We start from the raw sequence: 25,302 nt of genomic DNA, 5'->3' as shown, positions 1-25,302 counted from the left end.
AGACCCAGGTTCAATCTCTGGATCAGGAACATCCCTTGGAGAAGAGAATGGCAACCCATTAGAGAATATGTAGCATGGACCCATACTAATGTATGGATTAGTGATGTGTAGCTACTACCATTTCAGTTCAGTTCAGTTGCTCAGTCGTGTCAGACTCTTTGCGACCCCATGAATCACAGCACACCAAGCCCCCCTGTCCATCACCATCTCCCGGAGTTCACTCAAACTCACTTCCATCGAGTCGGTGATGCCATCCAGCCATCTCATCCTCTGTCGTCCCCTTTTCCTCCTGCTCCCGATCCCTCCCAGCATCAGAGTCTTTTCCAGTGAGTCAATTCTTTGCATGAGGTGGCCAAAGGACTGGAGTTTCAGCTTTAGCATCATTCCTTCCAAAGAACACCCAGGGCTGATCTCCTTTAGAATGGACTGGTTGGATCTCCTTGTAGTCCAAGGGACTCTTAAGAGTCTTCTCCAACACCACAGTTCAAAAGCATCAATTCTTCAGCACTCAGCTTTCTTTATGGTCCAACTCTCACATCCATACATGACTACTGGAAAAACCATAGCCTTGACTAGACGGACCTTTGTTGGCAAAGTAATGTCTCTGCTTTTCAATATGCTATCTAATCAGTAGTATTATCCTGAAATCCAAGCATAAGTTGGTATTTCATAGTAAGGGCATAAATAGTATTATCTTGAAATTAGGATTTAAATGCCTCTAGAAAGAAATTTAAGAACTGGTTGAGATAATGTAGTAGTTTAGAATCCAGACATCAAGCCTGGACTTGAAAACCAACTTCACAGTTGGGTAACCTTAGGCAAGTATTTTAACTTTCTGAGTGTCTGTTTTCTCAGCAGGAAAATGGGAATAATACTACAACCAGTGGAAATTGCATGAGATACTGTATCTAAAATACCTACACAGAGCACAGCGTGTATCACAACTGTTCACAGTGACTGTTAACTACAGTTGTGACATAAAACTATCTATGTTATTTAGTGTTTTGTGCTGTTTGTAAAAATCCAAGGGCCAGCTCATCTGTTGTCGCAGTGTCGTTTTCCCTACTAGGTGGCTGGTGGTGAGATGATTCTGAAAAGCAGGTGAGAATGTACTGAAGGGCAGAGAGAGACTTAGTGGGGAAAGACGAACGAGGGAGGAGAAGAGGCTGCAAGGGTCTCAGAGAGAAGACACTGAGACATGCAGAACATCAACCCCTCTTCTCCCCAAACAGGAGTGAAAGGCAAGCAGAAACCAGAAGGAAAAAAGTGAATGAAGAGGACAATGAAGAGGTGAGTCTGGAAGGAGTTTATGACTGTAGTTCTCTACATATTTCTGCCTTTTTTTTTTTTTGTAGATACCCCTTTGTCATTTTTCATGTATGAACTGAGTCTCAATCATAACCATATGATGGTAAATTCCATTAAAGAGTGATAAGTGTTTCAAATAACGGCTTCACTACTGCTATTACTTTTAATACTGTATCTACTTTTTTGAACCCACTTGGGTAATTGGCAATAAAAAAAGATACCTGAAGTTGGAATATGTTAAAGTTTATACGCATTTATCTTTTGCAGTAAATATTTATTGGGTACTTATTTTGTAAGGAACTATGGTTGGTGCTAGAGATAGAAAAATGGGTAAATTGTAGTTCAGTGGAGAAGACTGGCCCATACAAAAATGACTTTAATTAGCAAAGATATACATTTTTTAATAAGTTGGAAAGTGAGGTCAGTATGCAAATATCACTTGGAAGATTTGTGGTATTCAAGGTTTGGAACTGTCTTTTGAATCAGAACATAAGCAGAATAAGAAATTTAGTTCTTTTGCATCCAGATTTTTTCTATTTTTACATATTTTTAATCAAAAATGGTATTGCCACATTTCATCACCCACATATTAATCCGATGGGGTTTAAGTGATATTTAGTTGATTCTAAAAACAAAACATCTCAGATGATGGAAATTGAACCAACTGTTCACATTTAAAAACTAAAAAAGTGCCATAGTCATAGACGGAAGTACTCGAGGCAAATAAATTTTCTAAGTCACTTGAAAGTTAGAGGAGGGCTCAGGGATGTTTAACTTACAAAGCTATCAAACTTTTATGGCTTTGGCTTGCATACAGTGTACAATTTCTTGCATATATATGGAACTACAGGGAAGATGAAATTAAGTGGTAGAAAGGCACAGTTTATAATACAGCCTTAACCCTTCCTGAAGCACAGAGGAGAACAGTAAAGCTTAGGAACAGATATGTAGTGAGTCGCAGGATTGGGACAAGAAATCCTTGTCTGCTGATCTCTTGTTTCATGCTCAGTTGCTCAGCTGTGTCTGACTCTTTGCTCCCCATGAACTGTAGCCCTCCAGGCTCCTCTGTCCATGGGATTTTCCAGGCAGGAATACTGGACTGGTTAGCCATTCCCTTCTCCAGGGGATCTTCCCAACCCAGGGATCAAACCCGCGTCTCCTGCATTTCCTGCATTGGCAGGCGAATTGTTTACCACTGAGCCATCGGGGAAGCCCTCAGTCTCTTGTATATTATATCATAAATACTGATGAAAAAAAATTATTTTTCAAACCAGTTTCATAAGATGTAGAAGGAAAGTGAACAGTTGGATTAAATCACGAGAATATAAGCTGTCTAGCCAGGTTACCCTCAGCTTTCTGTAACTGGGGCTGGCAATTTAGATTTTTTCCTCATATTTTAACTGGTCAGTGATTAGTTCTGGACTTTTTTTGCGTTGGGAAAAAATTACTTTTTCAATCCTGGTAAAGTCTTCAAAACAAATCTGAGAGCTTCTCTCAGATTTTTACCTGTTAACATTCTATGTTTATTAAGGTCACTCCAAAGTAATAAGATTTTATTCTCTAAATAGTTCAAGATAGTAATGTTTTACTGTACATTTCTAGAAGTTTAAAGATATAGTGTGTTCTAATGTCTGATACTTTATTTTGATAACAGCGTGCTTCCTGGGGGAAGTGGCTGATACGGGCACTGGTTTCAGAAGTACACAATTCTGTTTGTCTAAATCTTTTAAACCTAGTAAAACAAGTGTCAGACAAGCAGAGCTGGGTCAAACAAGCAGAGCTATTCTCTTGGGAGTTTTTGGCTATTTTTTTTAAAATCATCCTTGTTATTTTCTCCAGTGAGTACAGGTAGCTACTGGAATTACTGTGTAGTTGTTTTAAGCTTGTCTAGCTTTAGAATAATGCCCTCTGGGGAAATAGGACTCAACAGATGGCCCCTGTTCTCCAAAAGGATTTGGTGATCTCCACATGGTGCCCTTTCTGAAAGATTGAGATTTGGCAGTGACAAAGTAAATATGATGAGTGGAAAGAAATGAGAAGATGGTCCTAATGGCCATTTTTAAGAAAATTAAAAGCAAAATAAAACTATTCTTGAACTTCCTTTGCTATTTTATTTCCAATTTGGGGATAACTTTATATGAAGAGAATGGAGATGTTATAGAAAACATTTTTGACTCCATAACTTCCACCTTCCCAGGTGGTGCTAGTGGTATAGAACCTGCTTGTCAGTGCAGGAGAATTTAGAGACACAGGTTCAGTCCCTGGGTTGGAAAGATCCCCTGGAGGAGGGCACGGCAACCCACTCCAGTATTCTTCCCTGGGGAATCCCATGGACAGAGGAGCCTGGTGGGCTACAGTCCACAGGGTCACAAAGAGTTGGATATGACTGAGCGACTTAGCACACCTTCTGTGTACAAGACTGAGGGGCAGTTTAACAAAACACAACAACTTTATGATGAACATTCTGCATTTAGGCATTTCAGATGTCCTGCTCTCCTCCCAAGCTCTAAGTCACCCATTGCTAAACCTCAGGTTGAAGAAGAACTCAAGAGAGAATTAAAAATAGAACTTTCTAAGTTACTACAGTGAAATTGAGCTTTCTTGAAATACATGTGTTCACAAGGTGTTGACTTTAAACCTTTTTTTGGCCAGTATGCTTCCCTGGTGGCTCAGACGGTAAAGCGTCTGCCTGCAGTGCGGGAGACCCAGGTTCGATTCCTGGATCAGGAAGATCCCCTGGAGAAGGAAATGGCAATCCACTCCAGCACTCTTGCCTGGAAAATCCCATGGACGGAGGAGCCTGGTAGGCTACAGTCCATGGGGTTGCAAAGAGTCGGACATGACTGAGCAACTTCCCTTTCACTTTCATAGTTATTTTTAATATCCAGAGTTTATAATTCAAGGGCCAGAGCCCAGAGCTTTCTCTTAAACTCAAACTATTCACCAAACCAATTATTCCTCTATCCTGACAGCCTAGAAATTAAAACATGCATTTGTAACTTAAGTCTGAAGTTAATCAGTATGTTTATCCTTCTATGTAATGTAAGACTAAAGAACATTCTTAACTCTATCCCTCTGAACTTAATATGTTAGAAAATAAAATACAAAAGTAGACCATGGAAAGGAAATTTCCAGTAACTCAAGGTATAATTAGTGTTTAACTTTTGTTACATTATCTGCCAGTTTTTTTTTCCTTGCTGAATTTACATTGTGACCAATGGTATTTCCATCTAATAGAAACAAGCCAGTCCTGCTTAAAGTGTCCCAGATGGTCTCCTTACGCATTCTTTTTAATGAAGAATTGTGTGACAACCCAGACCTTGAGTTTAAAGTAACACATTTACGTTGAAAAGCTGTTACTGTTACTGTAGTTCTTATAGTGGGCAGGTTGGAATATGGCAAGAAGAGTTCCTTTCCAGGTAAATTGTAGTAAGAAAAGATTTTTTAAACTTTGTTCATGCTTCTTTGTCTAATCCCTGTTTCTTCAAGATTTTGTTACTTAAATAAATGCACTTAGCGGTGGACACTTTTCTTTCACGTCCTAGCTTATAGTTGCTATTCTTTTAGCCTTAATTTTCTTTCATATAAAAAATATTACTATTTTCTATTTAGCATTAAGTGAACTAGACAATTCCAAAAGACAAACATTGCTTATAAAGAATGTCAAGTGTATTCCAAAAACTAAATGATACATATAGCCAAATAGCAAAAGGACCTGGAACATTTATATAACAATAACAATCACCACCACAACAAAAACAAACTTTCCCCCATAATCTCAGGATGTTACCTGGATCTGTGATAACTCCTTGACATATATAAACCAAAATTCATGTTTTTTCATCAAAGTGAATACTCTTCTTCTTTCTGAAAGATGTTATACTTTTCTTCCTAGATACTCTGATTCTTATCAAAGTTGTCACCATATTTAATGGCATAACCTTATATCTTATTTTTTAATTGAAATATAATTGATTTATAGTATTGTGTACAGCAATAGTACATAGGTCTACAGCATAGTGATTGAGTGTTTTTGCAGGTTATATTCCATAATATGTTATTACAAGTTAATGGGTATAATTTCCTGTGCTATACATTTTATCCTTGTTGCTTATCTGTCTTTATATGTCAGTTCAGTTCAGTTGCTCAGTTGTGTTCAACTCTTTGCAACCCCATGGACTGCAGCGTGCCAGGCCTCCCTGTCCATCGCCAACTCCCAGAGTTTACACAAACTCATGTCCATTGAGTTTGTGATGCCATCCAACCATCTCATCCTCTGTCGTCCCTGTCTCTTGCCTTCAATCTTTCCCAGTGTCAGGGTCTTTTCAAATGGGTCAGTTCTTCGCATCAGGTGGCCAAAGGATTGGAGTTTCAGCTTCAGCATCAATCCTTCCAATAAATATTCAGGACTGCTTTCCTTTAGGATGGACTGGTTGGATCTCCTTTCAGTCCAAGAGACTGTCAAGAGTCTTCTCCAACACCACAGTTCAAAAGCATCAATTTTTCGGAGCTCAGCTTTCTTTATAGTCCAACTCTCACATCCATACATGACTACTGGAAAAAACATACCTTTGACTAGATGGGCCTTTGTCATTTAAGTAGTGTCTCTGCTTTTTAATATGCTATCTAGGTTAGTCATAGCTTTTCTTCCAAGGAACAAACGTCTTTAATTTTCAAGGCTGCAGTCACCATCTGCAGTGATTTTGGAGCCCAAGAAAATAGTCTGTCACTGTTTCCACTGTTTCCCCGTCTATTTGCCATGAAGTGATGGGACTGGATACCATGATCTTAGTTTTCTGAATGTTGAGCTTTAAGCCAACTTTTTCACTCTCCTCTTGCACTTTCATCAAGAGGCTCTTTAGTTCTTCTTCACTTTCTGCCATAAGAGTGATGTCACCTGCATATCTGAGGTTATTGATATTTCTCCTGGAAGTGTTGAGTCCAGCTTGTGCTTTGTCCAGCCCAGCGTTTCTCATGATGTACTCTGCATGTAAGTTAAATAAGCAGGGTGACAATATACAGCCTTGATGTACTCCTTTCCCTGCTTGGAACCAGTCTGTTCTTCCGTGTCCAGTTCTAACTGTTGCTTCCTGACCTGCATACAGATTTCTCAAGAGGCACGTCAGGTGGTCTGGTATGCCCATCTCTTTCAGAATTTTCCACAGTTTATTGTGATCCACACAGTCAAAGGCTTTGGCATAGTCACTAAAGCAGAAGTAGATATTTTTTCTGGAACTCTCTTGCTTTTTTGATGATCCAGCAGATGTTGGCAATTTGATCTCTGGTTCCCCTGCCTTTTCTAAATCCAGCTTGAACATCTGGAAGTTCACGGTTCATGTACTGTTGAAGCCTGCCTTGGAGAATGTTGAGCATTACATTGCTAACGTGTGAGATGAGAGCAATTGTGTGGTAGTTTGAGCATTCTTTGGCATTGCCTTTCTTTGGGATTGGAATGAAAGCTCACCTTTTCCAGTCCTGTGGCCACTGCTGAGTTTTTCAAATTTGCTGGCATATTGAGTGCAGCACTTTCACAGCATCATCTTTTAGGATTTGAATACCTAAGCTGGAATTCTGTCACCTCCATGAGCTTTGCTCATAGTGATGCTTCCTATGGCCCACTTGAGTTCGCATTCCAGGATGTCTGGCTCTAGGTTGGTAATCACACCATTGTGATTATCTGGGTCATAAAGATCTTTTTCATATAGTTCTTCTGTGTATTCTTGCCACCTCTTCTTAATATCTTCTGCTTCTGTTAGGTCCATACCGTTTCTGTCCTTTATTGTGCCCAACTTTGCATTAAATGATCCCTTGGTATCTCTAATTTTCTTGAAGAGATCTCTAGTCTTTCCCATTCTGTTGTTTTCCTCTATTTCTTTGCATTGATTGCTGAGGAAGGCTTTCTTAACTCTCCTTGCTATTCTTTGGAACTCTGCATTCAAATGGGTATGTCTTTCCTTTTCTCCTTTGCCTTTCACTTCTCTTCTATTCATAGGTATTTGTACGGCCTCCTCAGATAATCATTTTGCCTTTTTGCATTTCTTTTTCTTGGGGATGGTCTTGATCTCTTCCTCCTGTACAGTATCATGAACCTCTGTCCATAGTTCATCAGACACTCTATCAGATCTAATCCCTTTAACCTATTTGTCACTTCCACTGTATAATGGTAAGGGATTTGATTTAGGTCCTACCTGAATAGTCTAGTGGTTTTCCTTACTTTCTTCTTTTTAAGTCTGAATTTGGCAGTAAGGAGTTCATGGTCTGAGCCACAGTCAGCTCCTGGTCTTGTTTTTACTGACTGTATAGAGCTTCTCCATCTTTGGCTGCAAAGAATATAATCAATATGATTTTGGTATTGGCCATCTGGTGATGTCCATGTGTAGAGTCTTCTCTTGTGGTGTTGGAGGAGGGTGTTTGCTATGACCAGTGCGTTCTCTTGGCAAAGCTCTGTTAGCCTTTACCCTGCTTCATTCTGTAGTCCAAGGCCAAATTTGCCTGTTACTCTAGGTATTTCTTGACTCCCTACTTTTGCATTCCAGTCCCCTAAGATGGTAAGGACATCTTTTTTGTGTGTTAGTTCTAGAAGGTCTTGTAGGTCTTCATAGAACTGTTCAACTTCAGCTTCTTCACCGTTACTGGTTGGGGCATAGACTTGGATTACTGTGATATTGAATGGTTTGCCTTGGAAATGAACAGAGATCATTCTGTTGTTTTTGAGATTGCATCCAAGTACTGCATTTCGGATTCTTCTGTTGCATTTCACACTCGTTTGTTGACTATGATGGCTACTCCATTTCTTCTAAGGGATTCTGACCCACAGTAGTAGATACAGTGGTCATCTGAGTTAAATTCACTCATTCCAGTCCATTTTAGTTCGCTGATTCCTAAAATGTCAGTGTTCACTCTTGCCATCTCCTGTTTGACCACTTCCAATTTGCCTTAATTCCTGGACCTAACAGTCCAGGTTCCTATGCAGTACTGCTCTTTACAGCGTTGGACTTGCTTCCATCACCAGTCACATCCACAACTGGGTGTTGTTTTCGCTTTGGCTCTGTCTCTTCATTCTTTCTGGAGCTGTTTCTCCACTGATCTCCAGTAGCATATTGGGCACCTACCTCCAGTAGCATATTGGGAAGTTCATTTTTCAGTGTCCTCTTTTTGCCTTTTTACCCCACACTGTTGATGGGGTTCTCAAGGCCAGAGCACTGGAGTGGTTTGCCGTTCCCTTTTCTGTGTAGTAGTTTGTGAATCCCATAACCCTAATTTCCCCTTCTCCTTTCCCTCCCCCTTTCCCTTTCCCCTTTGGTAACCACAGGTTTGCTTTCTCTATCTGTGAGTCTTGTTTCTGTTTTGTATATACATTCATCTGTATTTTTATCAAAATATGAGCTATAGACATTTCTTAACTTTTGTTTGTAATCAAATTAATGATTATTTACAAAGTCACAGGACTGAAGGTGTATACTGAAAAGCAGTCGTCCCTTGCCCAAGTCTCTTCTGTTGCTAGTTTTACTTCCTAAGGGCTGCCAGCTTTGACTCTCAGAGTTACTCTCCTGGCCCTTCTCCACACTTAGAGATAACATGGGTTTAGTAGTATTTCTTGACTTAATCAGTTACAGAAATTATCTATTGATAATTGGAATCATGCTTTAATCTTTGTAACTTGATTTGACATGTTGTTTCTATGACTGTGGTTCATTCCTTTTCACTCGTGTTGTTATTTCCTTGTATATATACTGCAACATGTTTGTCTGCTGGTTGATGATAAGACATTTTAGTTGTTCAGTGACAGTGCCGCTTTGAACATTCCTCTACTTGCCTCTAGGTAGACATATGCAAGAGCTTCTCTAGGGCAATTGTTCTCAGAGATTTTGGTTAGAATCTGCTAACATAATTAATACCATAGATTCCCTACTGATTTGAAATATCAACATTAACATCTTCAAAGTCATAGGATTTTTTGGACTTTTTCCTGACCATAGTGTCCATTGTTTATTTTTGAGTCAGTGGCACAGTTTCAAGTTGCCTATTATTCATCATCCCCTTTCTTATTAATGGAACCTGGATTTAATTGAGTAGTTGTGTACCAAGCTAATTATAATTGCTATAACTATTAACTAAATTTTAATATTCAGTAGTGCCATTTTTTGGGAGAAGGCAATGGCACCACACTCTAGTACTCTTGTCTGGAAAATCCCATGGACGGAGGAGCCTGGTGGGCTGCAGTCCATGGGGTCGTGAAGAGTCAGACACGACTGAGTGACTTCACTTTCCCTTTTCACTTTCATGCATTGGAGAAGGAAATGGCAACCCACTCCAGTGTTCTCGCCTGGAGAATCCCAGGGACGGGGGAGCCTGGTGGGCTGCCGTCTATGGTGTCGCACAGAGTCGGACACGACTGAAGTGACTTAGCAGCAGCAGTGTCATTTTTCCTCCTCCAATCATTTCTCGGAATTTCCTTGATCATTCTGTTTTTTCTTCCATGTAGCCGTTAGTATTATTTTTGTCACCTTGAAGGTTGAATCCACTTTAAGACTGAATCAACTTTAAAGGCTTAATACGAGAAGATTTTTGTCTATTCAATATAATAAGTATTCCTTCTCAAAAATAAAGTGTGAGGATATTCTCCTTTTAAGCAAAAATTTTATAACCCTCAAGTCTTTTTTTTACAAGTCTTCATATCAGCCCAGGCCATTTTTAAATTTATTTTTAGATATATATTTTTTTGTATCTATAGAGAGGGAATGAAGGGAGTCTTCACTTAGAGTGAAGAAAGTCTTCCAGTTTTTTAGAGGATATACATTTATAAAGATAAGATTTAAAAGATAATAAAGGTAGAAACTGATAAATCTCCCTCCTCCCCATTCCTAAATCTTCTAGTGTTCCGTTCTCTACAGGCAGCTGTTTCTTGTGGATAACTCATGCACTTTAACAAGCACTCTTATAGTTCTGTTTTTATTATGGAAAAATGCAAACATATGCGAAAATAATAGAACTAACAGGTGCCTACCGAGGCTTCTGGATAGTTAATATGCAGGCATCAGTTTCACTGAACGTCAATTTGCCTAGTTGTTGAGTGCATTCAGTCTGATGTCAGACTGCCCGAGTTTGAATTCCAGATTCAACACTTTCTAGCTTTGTGTCCTGGGGAACATAATTTAACTTCCCTGGACTTCTTTTTCTAATTAAAAAAAAAAAAAAAAAAAGGATATCTCATAGGGATATAATGAGGATTAAATGGATCAGTCTGTATCTAAAGCACTAGTAAGTGCTTATGTTATTGTTGTCAACACCGTTTAAAACATTAGCAGTGAATAAAATGTAAATTTGAAAAATCCATTGTATACCATGTAGTGATTTAAAAATCATAAAGTACCTTGGAATAAATTCTTTAAAACATGATTGCTGTGGCTAGGACTTCCAAAACTGTGTTGAATAAAAATGGCCAGAGTGGGCATTCTTGTCTTGTTCCTGATCTTAGAGGGAGTGCTTTCAGCTTTTCACTGTTGAGTGTGATGTTCGTGGTCTTGGTGTGGTTCTGTGTTTTAAGTCTTTAGCTGTAGCAGATCTTTTCTAGTAGGTCCCAGTCTTTTTTCATTACTGGTTATTCTGCAGATAGTTGTAATTTTGGTGTGCTTGTGAGAGGAGGTGAGCCCAGGGTCTTTTTACTCTACCATCTTCAGCACTTCTTTCTTAAAGTTAATCAAAAGTGAAAAAGTACCAATGTAAAGGAAAATCTATAATTTTGACTGCATTAAAATTAGATCTTTTTGTTTAAAGAAGTGTAACCACAAGTTTTAAAAACATGGGAGAAATTATTTGCAACAAGTATACTTGGTCAAGAGTTAGTCTCTCTTTTCTTACAAATACATTGAATAGAATAAACAGCTTTACAGAAAAGTGAGAAAAAACTTAAACAGGCATTTCACAAAGGTTTTCATCAAATGACCAATAAATATACCCAGGAGATGACTGATGTCATCAAAAACCAGACTAGTGCAAACTAAGCACCATGAGATATGTGCATCATATTGGCAAGAATTAAAGTTTGCCAATATGAAGTGTCAGTTAGGGTATTGAGCAACTGGAACGTATATGCTTCTGGTGATAATATGAAAATCCAGTATACTAACAGACTGAGAAGTTCAGTTCAGTCACTCAGTCGTGTCTGACTCTTTGCGACCCCATGGACTGCAGCATGCCAGGCTTCCCTGTCCATCACCAACTCCCAGAGCTTGGTCAGACTCATGTCCATCAAGTCGGTGATACCGTGCAACCATCTCATCCATAGACTACACAAAAATTAAAGTTTTTCTATGGGAGGAAAATGCTGTCAACAAAACTAAAAGACAAAAATGTCGCAACACTGATGACAGACAAAAGTTAATTTCTGTGAATATAGAGTCCTTACAAATCATTAACTAAAAGACCATTTTAGCTGAAAAGCAACAGAAAAAGATTGGAACAAGTGATTCAGAGAATAAACAGGATGACTCAATCTCACTAATAATGAAAGAAATGCTAATTAAAACTACTGAGTATTATTTTTATTATTTACAAAGATTAGTTTGGCAAAATACTAAAAGAAAATTTAAGAGAATATTTTTAAATGTATCTTATACAAGTAAAACTTAAAACAAAATAAAGGCCAGGTTAAAGACAGGTGAGTTGCTAAGAGACTAAGAAAACACCCCTGAGCAGTAGCTGTAAAATCAGGATTATGAAGTCACAAAAGTCAGGGCATTATTTCAAGCCAGGCTTTTATTTCAAGCAGAGACTGGTCACCAGTTTCAGAGGTAGAGGGGCCAAGTAAGCTGTGAATCAGAAACGTACTATGTGAATGAGAGACTGATGTAGAAACCATTGGTGACTGAAGACTGCTGTTTAGGTAGAGTAATGGAGGTAGAAATAGAAGTAAATTGCGGAGGAAGTAGGAAGTGATCTCAGTTCAGTTCAGTTGCTCAGTCGTGTCCGACTCTTTGTGACCCCCATGGTGATCTAGAGAGGGGCAAATCTGACCCTGGCGGGTTTTGTCTGTTTTGCTTTTTTACTTGATCAGCTATGAACCTGTTAAATATGGGGGTAGATACAGAGAAGCAAAGTGGGTGGGAATGAAATTCAGGATACAGTGGAAAGATAATTGAAACAATGGGAATGTAGGAGAAAAAGCCCTAAAATGGAAATTATAAAGTCTAGTTTTTATCATTCTGATTCTTTGATACTTAGTTGTTTCATTTACAACAGGGGTTGGCAAACGTTTTCTGTAAAGGGCTAGATGGTAAATATTTTAGTCTTTGTGTGCCAAGGGTCTCATGTTAACTCAACCCTGCTGTTCTAGTCGGAGAAGGCAATGGCAACCCGCTCCAGTACTCTTGCCTGGACAATCCCATGGACAGAGGAGCCCGGTAGGCTGCGGTCCATGGGGTCGCTAACTGTTGAACACGACTGAGCGTCTTCACTTTCACTTTTCATTTTCACGAATTGGAGAAGGAAATGGCAACTCGCTCCAGTGTTCTTGCCTGGAGAATCCCGTGGACAGAGGAGCCTGGTGGGCTGCCGTCTATGGGGTCGCACAGAGTCGGACACGGCTGAAGCGACTTAGTAGCAGCAGCAGCTGTTCTAGTAGGAAAGCAGCCATAGACTATAAGAGTGGCTATATTCCAGTAAAACTTCCTACAGATCCTGAAATTTGAATTTCATATAATTTTTCAAGTGACATGAAATAACTATCCTTGATTTTTTTTTTAACTGTTTAGCTGTAAGCTCTACAAAAACTAGTAATGGGCTGGATTGAATGCACAGGCTATAGTTTACCAACCCCTGGTCTATAAAATGAAAAGTTTTATAAAACATTTCATCTTGGCATCATATTGTCCTAGCTGGGGGATTCTTGACTTAATCTCATTAAATGTGTATGTAGTTTATCATGTATAGATCTGATTGAACCCTTTATCAGAATTCTTACTTTCAACTATTTAGAACTCTGCTGAAGAATTTAGAATTTATGTGTTTGTGACTCAAGTTCCAAGACTATTTATTCATCATTTATTTACTCATTGGATACTCTTTCCTGAGATTACTGGAAAAGGGATGATCTTTGCTATATCTGCATATCACCATTACAATAATATCTTTAATGTTTTATAATAGACTTCTTGTTTAGTTAAGCATACTTGGGGGTGGAAAGTAAGTAGAAAATCGGTATTACTTGTAAAAATCAAAAAGATAATTGTAAAAATTAGATGGAACAGTGTCATTTGCCAGAAGATCCTGAAATTGAGACATTGTTTCTTTTTGTTAAAAAGAGATTAGCAAACTTTTAGAGATGTTAAAAGTAAGTTAGCAAGCTAATGTGAAAGTTTGAAAGAGAACTGAAAAAAACTTTCTAACTGAATGCTTCATGTATTACTCATCTTTAATTGCTTTATACTAGGAAACCTTTTCATAACTGATAGCACTTGAGTCTTATTAAGAAACTCTGGGGACTTCCCTGGAGAAGGCAATGGCACCCCACTCCAGTACTCTTGCCTGGAAAATCCCATAGATGGAAGAGCCTGGTAGGCTGCAGTCCATGGGGTCGCTGAGGGTCGGACACGACTGAGCGACTTCCCTTTCACTTTTCACTTTCATGCATTAGAGAAGGAAATGGCAACCCACTCCAATGTTCTTGCCTGGAGAATCCCAGGGATGGGGGAGCCTGGTGGGCTGCTGTCTATGGGGTCGCACAGAGTCGGACACGACTGAAGAGACTTAGCAGCAGCAGGGACTTCCCTGGTGGTCCTGTGACTAAGACTCTGAGCTCCCAATACAGTGGGCCTGGGTTCGATCCCTGGTCAGGGAACTAGATCCCACATGCTGCAACTAAGACCCAGCACTGCCAAGTAAATAAATAACTCTAAGGCTCTCTAGGTCATTCAATTGAAATACCAAGTTATGTTATTAAGGATTTTTGGATCGTAATCAGGTAGGAGACTTTGGAGGTCTGTGTAGTAATCTATAATTCATAACCAGTGGTCTGAAGTCCTTAATTTTTAATGATAGACTTAGGAAACTCGGCACAAATGTTCTTTTAAGAAAACTTTACAAGGCCTGTCTTTAGACTGTCTATTTGACATAGAAGGGATTTATTCCCTTGCCACTAAGTTGCCTCTGAAAAGTGTGTTAGGATTCATAATCCCAGCAGAGTCATGCACTACAAAGTATTCAGTAAAGTAAGTTTTCTAGAAAATTATTAGAGGAAATAAAGAAAGTTAGTTAATTGCAGATTGAGAATTAGAACCATTATCACTTGACTTTGAACCTTCTTTGCAATACTGCTTGATGAACTTTGTAACTTGGTTCCATATTATAGGCTTCAGGCTGTCACTTAACAGTTCATAGTATGCAGTTGTTTTGTACCAGCTTCTGCAACCATGTGAGGTATGGATACTGTTAGGCTCAGAGAAGTTAGACCTTTTGCCACACACAGCATATCTAATTAATGGTAGAACCAAAAATTGAACCACTGTGATTTTTTACCTGTTTTAAGTAAAATTCATTCTTAATCTGTGTTATTTGAGTCTAATCTTTCTCTTACAAGCCAAAAATCATTTTCTTTCACTCCAAGAAATTCTCAAGCTGTTTTCCTTTCCCCTTCAGCTTTTTAGTTCCTTTATACTGTTTACGTCTTATCTTCTGCCCTCATGAGCACCTCCAGGACATTGTTCAAAGGAAGCAGAGATAGTGGTATCCTTGTTTTATTCTAAATTTAAAAGGAGTGCATTTGATATTTACCAATTTGCTGTAAATTTTTGGCAAATAACTTATCAAGTTAATGAATGCTTTCTTAACTTTTTAAAATCACAAGTGAATTTTGAATTTGATTAGCTGATTTCATTTATTGAGATAATCACTTGATTTTTTTTCCTCCTTCAATAGGTTTATATTAGTAAATAAAACATACATATTAAATCTCTCTTGCATACTTGGATATACTTGGTTTGCTTATGATATATTAATATCATTATTTTTCTCTTTAGAATCAATTTGTAACTACTGATTCAACTTCATTTTAATGTGATAGGATAATGCATTATGTTAATTTCTTCTTGCAACTTTAGTAAATTAATTTTTTCCTAGAATTTATTGTTTTGTGTAATCTTTAAGTGTTTTGGCTTAAAGTTGTTCATAACATACACACCCTTAGGATCTGTATGAATAGACATTTTAGTTGTGGGGGAAGCTTTTTGGTTTTGGTTTCTTTGTTTGATCTTCAGTTCATTCATTCATTTTAGTATCTGTTAAGGACTTACCAAGTTCAATGTCCTGTGCATTAACTATTCTTAAAGTTTTTAGTGTTGATTTTTTTCTTTACTCTCACCCAGATAATCCAGGACCTTGTAGGACAGCCATAATATGAACCTGCTGGGTTCATACTTCCTGATTTTATTTTTACATATAGAAAAATAAACAATATATGTAAATACACAGATAATGATTATAGGACTGATGTGTATATTTCACAGTATAGTGTGATGTATCTTTGCATCTGTATGTAAAAATAAATAATATAAATGGATATAGGACTGTGATATATGAGTATGAAGAAGTTATAAATTTGTTATCACTTTAGTGGCTGATTTGTTTGGGTTGAATTTAAAGATGTATTATTCTTACTTGAAAGGTTACCCTTGAAAACTTACTGGATACAACTTAATGAAGAAAGTTGAATACTGTTGTTCCCTGAATATTCATCTTTCATCAGACAGTTTTTAGCATACATTTTTTAGCCACTTTGTGGCTAAGTATTATCCCAAGCACTGAGGAACAAAATGAGTAAATCTCAGAAGTCTTTACTGTATAGTTAATTCCACTAGGAACACATTTTATAAGGAACCATACAGCTGAAATATTACCCATCTTAACGAAAATACGGTGTAACTGTAGTTAAAGAAAGTATTGTCACAGGATGAAGTTCTTTAAGTGTATTCAACATGGTTGTATACCTTTGTGTGGAGTAGGTATAGATCACAAAGAGTTTTTTGTAATGTGAGTTATTCTATAAATTATTCTTCTTTGCCTCATGAAACTTCCATGGAAGTCTTGACAAATATTTCTGGAGCTGGTATATCTTGAGGGATTCTTGTTAGTAGGCACCACCACTGGTGTGTCTCCATGTGACTGGATGAGAGAAAGGCTGGTTTTCTTCTCTTTCCAGACGTCTCGGTCCATGTTTGTGAGATTGAGAGATCACCTTTCACAAAGACTGGAGGAGTAGGGATTGGGAGAGTAACTGCTTGTGAACCTTCTATAGAATCTTTTCCTTTGTGACCCTTCTGTAGAATTTTGGCAGCTCTTAATTTGGAATGTGATGTCCTGTTTGTGAACAAAACAGTTGGTTTCAGGAGGCCCAGAGCCATATTATGAAATGGCATGAACAATATATCTTTGCATATATTTCTCTGTGTGTGGGCACCATAGGTTTCCTTTGATACCGTGTGTGAGTTCTCCTTGGGAGGTTAATGTATGTGTGTATGTTTGGGGAAAAGGTTGAAAGGAGGAAAAGGAATAGTGGTGTGGCAATGTATAATGTCTTAATCTATTGGCAGTGATACTGTGGAACAGTAGTGGTTGACTGTTTAGCCCATCAGCTGTAGGGATACCAGTGCAGATTTACAACCTTTGTAAAGGTTTTTCCAAAGCCAAAGACTCTTAATAAGAGAATATATTAAATTCGCAGAAGCCCATAGGAAAAATGTTTTAAAAAATAGGTGCTTGACAAGAATTTTACCAAGTGTTAATAAAAATTGTTGTTTAGAAGTTATTAAGCTTTTTGGAAACACAGAAGGTTTAAACTGCCAGGAAAATGTCTGTTAGAAACTACAAAACAGGGACTTCCCTGGTGGTCCAAAGGCTAAGACTCTGCGCTCCCCATGCAGGGGGCCTGGGTTTGATCCCTGGACAGGGAGCTAGATCCTGTATGCCACAACTAAGACCCAGTGCAGCCAGATTAAAATCAATAAATAAATGAGTAAAAAAAAAAAAAAAAAACAACTACAAAATATTTTAAATAGTATATAAAATCGAAAGTTAATTAATTTTCTATGTAACCTGCAAAATGAGATTGAAATCTGTTGTTTGACTGAAAATATATCTGTATTCAATTCCATATAAGAACTTTTAAACAGTTTTACTGACATTGCCTTTTATTATTTATTGACCTTTTGTTTAATAACTTTGGGTTGATTTTAGGCCACCAACAAAATGGAAATGAAAGAGATTGGTAAACACAATACTTTATGGAAAATGAACTCAACCAGTCAACCTTTATTTGTTAATGGCAGAAATGGCAATCCTTTGAAAAAATTCACCATTCCCAAGATCAGGAGGACAGCTGGGAAAGGTAATTCTATGGAAGATGGGATTATTTCATAACTATTACTGCATTTCTCTGATCTTAGTTTATGCTCATCTTCAATTTTGACTCTTCATAAAATTAGCTTAAGTTAGGCCTTTAATTCCTTAAACACACATGTACTTTTTTCCCACACAGAGTAAGATAGACACATGTCTCCTATCACTCCCACTAAGTACACAGTTAAAAACACTGGACATCACACATAAAACAAACAAGACTTGGAAGGGTGGAGAGAAGAGGATGAGCCTGTGTGGGACCCTGGGAGTTAAGTATTGACATAGCATAAAGTTCTTCAAATTTTCTTTTTGTTTCCTTCATGTCTCAAACTGGATGACCACAACTGAGAAATGCCAACTTTTACAGACACAAAAAGCCCTAAGAAAAGTCTGCTCTGTTTTGCCAAGGACTGGGAGTAGGGTGACTTAGAATGTGGGAAGCCTGTTTAACAGTGAACACACTATTCCTGCAAAATACCTGGAGGAGGAACCAGCACAGCGTCTGTTCCTTTTCTCAGCAAAGTGTGAACGGAGGGCCGAGATGCCCGCCTCCACCTCGGCCTGTGCCGGTGCCTTTCCCTGCAAGAAACGTCACATGACCCCCTCTCTGCTGTCCCCTGCAGTGTCTGTGGATTTCTGCTCCTGCCCTGTGGTGATGAGTTGCTGGTGGGGATGAGATACTCGGTGGGAGCAGAGTCAGCGAAGACCAAGAGGGGAGCCGAGACTGTCACACACCAGTAACAGGGTAGCTGTCCCCGTCCCACAGTGTCAGGGGAGGCTGAGTCAGGAGCATCAACTTCTGCCTCTTTCTCCTGGTAATGAGACAGCCGCCTGCCCCGCCACCACCCTTCCGACCGCCCACCACCCCTCACCCCCGTCCCCACCAGGGTGTCAGTGGAGACCCTGTGGAGAGCCAGTACTTCCTGGTGGTAAAGAGTTAGTCTCCCCACCCCCAGCCTTCTCCTACAGGCACAGTTATCCCTGTGACTTAGTCTTAGTAGAGGCTTATTACCACAGAAGATTGAATATGATCTAGAGTCTGTTAACAGTATCCCAAATGACCAAAATATTTAAAAAATCATCTTACCACCCATCAGGAAAATCCCAACTTGAATGAGAAAAGAAGAATCAACAAATGGCAGCAACACAATAAAACAGATGTTGACATTATCTGACAAAGCTTTTAAACCAGTCATCATTTCTACCAATTAAAAAATTAAAGTCATTCTAATGATGCTTCAACAACCAATTACAAACAGTTTTGAAACAAATGGAAAATTGCAAGAAAGAAATGAAAAATGTAATAAAGAACTAAGTAGAAGTTTTGAAACTGAAAAATGCAATAATTGAAATAAAAACTAATTGGATGGGTTCCAGAAAAGAATTGAGATTTTGGAAAGAAGTAGTGAATTGGACGATACAGTAACAAATTACCCAGCCTAAACAACAGAGAAGACATCAAATAACAAAGCCTCAGGAACCTGTGGAACAATAATAAAAGACCTAATTTATTTGTTCTCAGAGCTTCAGAAGGAGAAGAGAGCATAGAGCTGAAAGAGTATTTGAATAAATACTATCTGAAAGCTCCCCAAACTTGGCAAAAGGCATAAACCTATACAGTCCCAGCTGGTGCAGTGGGAAAGAATCTGCCTGTCAATGCAGGAGATGCAAGAAACATGGGTTTGATGCCTGGATTGGGAAGATCCCCTGGATAAGGAAATGGCAACCCACTCCAGTATTCTTGCTTGGAAAATCCTATGGACAGAGGAACCCAGCAGGTTACAGTCCATGGGGTCGCAAAGAGTCGGACATGTCTTAACAACTAAACAACATTCAATCAAAAGGTTGAATGAACCCTAAACAGGATAAAGCCAGAGAAGTCCATCACAAGGCACATCATAATCAAACTTATGAAAATTAAGAACAGAAAAAATCTTGAGAGCAACTAAATGTTTTTATTGGGGAAAAATTGAATGGCAGATATTTCATTAGAAACCATGGAGCCCAGAAGAAGTGGCACAACATTTTTTAAGTGCAGAATGAAAAGAACTATACTCAGAAAAATATCCTCAGGAGTAGAACTGAAATAGGCATTCTCTGATGAAGTAAAACTCAAAATTTTTCACTAGTAAATCTTGGTGTAGAATGGCTAAACAAAGTTTCCAAGCAGAAAATGATGAAAGAAGCTGGGAACATTAGGAATGAAGGAGGGACAAAGGAGAGTAGAAATACGGGGAAATACAACTGACAGTCCTCCTCTTGAGTTTTCTAATTTTGTTTGACAGTTGGAACAAGGACAGAGGAGCCTGGTGGTCTGCAGTTCATGGGGTCATAAAGAGTTGGACACGAGCACATGTACAAACAGTTATCTCAGAATTAAAAGTTGTTTCTAAAGACCCTATGGATAAATCAAAATGGAATTTTAAAAATGTTTGCATAACCCACAGGAAGGCAGAAAAAGTGAAGTAGAGAATTGAACAACTGAGGGAAAAATAAACAGTAAAATGTCAGGCTTAAGCCCTATTGTATCAGTTATATTAAATATAATTTATACCAGTTAAGACGTTTACACAATGGATTGAAAAAAAACCATGACCCAACTATAGACTGTTGACGAATGCACTTTAAATATAGGGATATAAGTTGGCTTAAAGTAAGTGTATAGAGGAAGATAAGCCATACAAACAATCAGAATAAAGCAGAGTGGCTATTTATATCAGTAGACTTCAGAGGAATGAAAATTCCAGAAACAGAAGGGGATATTGCATAAATCCACTAGTAGGATTCAGCAGTCCTAACTGTATCCCTAAATGACAAAGCTTCAGAAACCATGAAGCAGCACTGATAGAACTGAAAGGAAAAATGGGCAAATCTGGAATGGCAGTTGGTGATTTCGGTCACCTCTCTCAACAACCAGTAGAACCACAGAGACACAAAAATCAGTGAAGATACAGAAGAACTGAACTTTGTCAACTAACAAGATCTGATTGGCATTTGCACATTATTACGACATTATACTCTACACAACAACAGTAGAACAGACATTCTTTTCAAGAACTAAGTTGATGCTCATCAAGATAGACGATGTGTTGGGCCATGAAACACATTTCAACGTATTTAAAAGAACTGAAGTCGAATAATCTAGAAATTAATGATAGAAAGCATTAGATAAGTCTTTGAACACATGGAGAGTAAACAACACATTTCTAAATATTCATGAGATTTTAGAAACACATTGGATTGAATAAAAAAGGAGATGTAACTTATCAAAATTTGAGGGGAAAACTGAATCATGGCTGACAAATTCATAACACTAAATACTTCCATTAGAAAATAGGTTTCAAACCAGTAGTCTAAGTTTCCTTCTTAAGGAACTAGGAAAAGAGTAACAGGATAAGCCCATAACAAGCACAAAGAAAAAAAATGAAATTAAGAAGCTGGTTGCAAAGATAAAAAAAGGTGATAATCCTTTAGGAAGGTTACCTGTAGTGAGACTGACAAAAAAGACACAAACTACAACTCTCAGAAATGACATAGTATATCACTACTGAGCCACAGAATTGAAAGCCTTATGAACAGATCTAAGTACATAAACTTTACAACTTAAATGAAAGGGGCCAGTTTGTTTAAAAGTACAAATTACCAAAACTCACACAGTACTAAATAGATCATTTGATAGCCTTATAACTACAGGCATTCCTCATTTTGTTGCTCTTCACAGATACTGTGTTTTTTACAAATTGAAGGTTTGTGGCAGCACTGTATCAGGCAAGTCTATTGGTGTCTATTTTCCAACAGTAATCACTCACTTTGTGTCTCTGTATCAAATTTTTGTAATTTTCACAGTATTTCAAACTTCTTTGCTGTTACATTTGTTAATGATCTGTGATTAGTGATCTTTGATGTTACTGTTGCAAAAAGATTATGATTCACTGAAGGCTCAAATGATTGTTAGCATTTTTGTAGCAATAAAGTATTTAAAATCAAGGTTATATACATTGTTTTTTAAACATAATGCTGTTGCACACTTAATAGACTTCATTGTGGTGGTCTGGAGCTGAACACACAATGTCTCCAAGATATGTCTGTATTATAGAAATTGAATTCATAGTTGAAAAAAATCTGTTGGAAAAGAAATCCCCAGGCCCAGATGGTTTCACTGGAGAATTCTACTCAAGATTAAAGAAAGGAGCTAATACAAATCCTTTACAATTTCTTCTATAATATAGAAGAGGAAAGAATAACTACTAGTATAGGATTATCCTGGTGCCAAAGCTAAACGTAATACAAAAAAAGAAAACTACAGACCAATACCCATCATGAACCTTAACACACAAATTCTATACAAAATATAAAGAAGTAGTATTCAGCAGTATATAAAATGAATTATATATTATAACCAAGGGAGTTTTGTTCAAGGGATGCAAGACTGGTTTGGTATCTGAAAGTCAGTGTGTATTCACAAGACAAGGAATAACAATCACATGGTCATATAAATTTATGCAGAAAAAACTTGACAGAAAGCAACATTCATGATAAAGACTCAGCACTCTAGGAATACAGAACTCAGCTTGATTTAAAAAAAAAAAGTATGTAAAAAATACATATAGCTAACTTCCAGAAGGAAAACCACAGTCCCAGAAAACCAACCAAAATGATCACATGGACCACAGCCTTGTGTAACTCAATGAAATTATGAGCTGTGCTGTGCAGTGCCACCCAAAATGGATGGGTCATGGTGGAGAGTTTTGACAAAATGTGGTCCACTTCAGATGGGAATGGCAAACCACTTCATTCTTGCCTTGAGAATCCCATGAAAAGTATGAAAAGGCAAAAAGATATGACACTGGAAGATGCGCCCCCCAAGTCAGTAGGTATCCAATATGCTACTGGTGAAGAGTGGAGAAACAGGCCCCAGAAAGAACCAACGATGCCTAGTTGTGGATGGGCTTCCCTAGTAGCTCAGTCGGTAAAAGATCTGCCTGCAGTGCTGGAGACCTGGGTTTGATCCCTGGAGAAGGAAGATCCCCTGGAGAAGGAAATGGCAAACCACCCCAGTATCCTTGCCTGGAAAATACCATGGACAGAGGAGCCTGGCGGGCTGCAGTCCATGGGGTTGCAAGGAGTCAGGCGACTATCACAGTGGTGGTGAGAGTAAAGTTTGATGCTGCAAAGAACAGTATTGCATAGGAACATGGAGTGTTAGGTTCATGAATCAAGGTAAATTGGATGTGGTCAAACAGGAGATGTCAAGAGTGAATATCAACGTTTTAAGAATCAGTAAACTAAAATGGATGGGAATGAGCAAATTTAATTCAGATGACCATTATATCTACTATTGTGGGCAAGAATCCCTGAGAAGAAATGGAGTAGCCCATAGTCAACAGAAGAGTCCAAAATGCAGTCCTTGAGTGCAGTCTCAAAAACGACACAATATGTTTGTTTCAAAGGCAAACCATTCAACATCACAGTAATCCACATTCAATACCACAGTGCCCCAAACCTTTAATGCTGAAGAAGCTCAAGTTAGACAGTTCTATGAAGACCTATAAGACCTTCTAGAACTAACACACACACACACACACACACACACAAAGATGTTCTTTTCATTAAAATGCTAAAATTTTAAATTTCATTAAAATGCTAAAGTAGAAAGCCACACCTGGAGTAACAGACAAATATGGCCTTGGAGTACAAAATGAAGCGGGGCAAAGGCTAATGGAGTTTTGCCAAGAAAATACACAGGTCATAGCAAACACCCTCTTCCAACAACACAACAGATGACTCTACACATGGACATCACCAGATGATCAATACTGAAATCAGATTGATTATATTCTTTGCAGCTGAAGATGAAGAGGCTCTAGACAGTTAGCAAAAAAAAAAAAAAAAAACACCTGAAGCTGATTGTGACTTCAGATCATGAGCTTATTGGAAAATTCAGACTGTAGAGAAGACCACTAGGCCATTCAGGTATGACCTCAATCAAATCCCTTATGATTATACAGTGGAAGTGAGAAATAGACTTAAGGGATTAGTTAGGTCTGATAGAGTGCCTGAAGAACTATGGATGGAGGTTCATAGCATTGTACGGGAGGCGGTGACCAAAACCATCCCCAAGAAGAATTGCAAGAAGGCAAAATGGTTGTTTGAGGAGGCTTTACAGATAGCTGAGAAAAGAAGAGAAGCAAAAAACAAAGGAGAAAAGGAAAGATATACCCATTTGAATGCAGAGTTCCAAAGAATAGCAAGGAGAGATAAGAAAGCCTTAAGTGAACAATGCAAAGAAATAGAGGAAAACAATAGAATGGAAAAGACTAGAGATCTCTTCAAGAAAATTAGAGATACCAAGGGAACATTTCTTGCAAAGATGGGCACAATAAAGGACAGAAACGGTATGGGCATAACAGAAGCAGAAGAGATTAAGAAGAGGTGGCAAGAATACACAGAAGAACTGTACAAAACAGGTCTTAGTGACCCAGATAATCACTCACCTAGAGCCAGACATCCTGGAGTATGAAGTCAAGTAGGCCTTAGGATGAACCTAGTGAAGGTGATGAAATCACAACTGAGCTGTTTCACATCCTAAAAGATGATGCTGTGAATATGCTGTACTCAGTACACCAGCACATTTGGAAAACCTGTGGCCACAGGACTGGAAAAGGTCAGTTTTCATTCCTGTCCCAAAGAAGGACAATGCCAAAGAATGCTCAAACTGCTGCACAGTTGAGCTCATTTCACGTGTTAGCAAGGTAATGCTCAAAATCCTTCAAGCTAGGCTTCAATAGTACGTGACCAAGTACTTCCAGATATACAAACTGGATTTAGAAACGGCAGAGGAACCAGAGATCAAATTGCCAACATCCGTTGGATCATTGAAAAAGCAAGAGAGTTCCAGAAAAACATCTCCTTCATTGACTACACTAAAGCCTTTGACTGTGTGGATCACAACAAACTGTGCAAAATTCTTAAAAGTTGAGAATACTAGACCACCTTGCCCACCTCCTGAAAAGCCTGTATGCAGGTCAAGAGCAACAGTTAGGACTGGACATGGAACAACAGACTAGTTCAGGATTGGGAAAGGAGGAGGTCAATGCTGTATATTTTCACCCTGTTTATTTAGCTTATATGCAGAGTATATAATGCGAAATGCTGGGCTAGATGAACCATAAAGTGGAATCAACCAGAAAACAGGAAAAAGGCATGAATAGTCATTTCACTAAAGAGAATGTATAGATTGGCAAATAAGCACAAAAATGATATTCAATATCTTAGCCATTAACAAAATGCTAATGAAAAGGGGCTCTCTTTATTCTTGTTAAAACAGCCGAAATAAGAATAGCAATACCAAAAGCTAGGAAGAATAGGAGAAGCCAAATCAGTCATGCAACCAATGGAAGCGTAAGATAGTTCGGCCACTTTTGGAAAAAGTTTGATGGTTTCTTGAAAAACTAAACATGCAACTACCATATGACCCTGCTGTTGTACTACGAGGCATTTATCCCAGAGAAATGGATGCTTACGGCCACACTAAAACCTATATGGAAATGTTTATAGTAGCTTTATTTGTAGTAGCCAAAAATTGTTAATCACCCTGATTTCCAT

At 38.3% G+C, this 25,302-nt stretch overlaps 1 protein-coding gene across 15 annotated transcripts in view; it reads left to right on the top strand.

Moving 5' to 3' along the window:
* The window catches only part of TEX15 (testis expressed 15, meiosis and synapsis associated), an 82,350-nt gene that overhangs the window by 13,170 nt on the left and 43,878 nt on the right, over window positions 1–25,302 (top strand). For 10 of the 15 annotated variants that reach the window (XM_070781343.1, XM_070781349.1, XM_070781344.1 and 7 more), the window contains 2 exons: window positions 1,233–1,290; window positions 17,536–17,686. In XM_070781343.1, the coding sequence (XP_070637444.1) occupies window positions 17,548–17,686 (139 nt within the window). In that variant the 5' untranslated portion in view covers window positions 1,233–1,290; window positions 17,536–17,547. Of the gene's footprint in view, window positions 1–1,232; window positions 1,291–1,328; window positions 12,194–17,535; window positions 17,687–25,302 lie in introns of those variants that run through there. The other 5 variants (XM_070781354.1, XM_070781353.1, XM_070781352.1 and 2 more) reach the window with 2 other exon arrangements.

This window comes from Bos indicus, chromosome 27 (genome assembly GCF_029378745.1).
Source record: "Bos indicus isolate NIAB-ARS_2022 breed Sahiwal x Tharparkar chromosome 27, NIAB-ARS_B.indTharparkar_mat_pri_1.0, whole genome shotgun sequence".
Taxonomy (NCBI): Eukaryota; Metazoa; Chordata; class Mammalia; order Artiodactyla; family Bovidae; genus Bos; species Bos indicus.
Note: the sequence above shows the minus strand (reverse complement) of the source record. Positions and strands in the feature narration are given on the sequence as shown.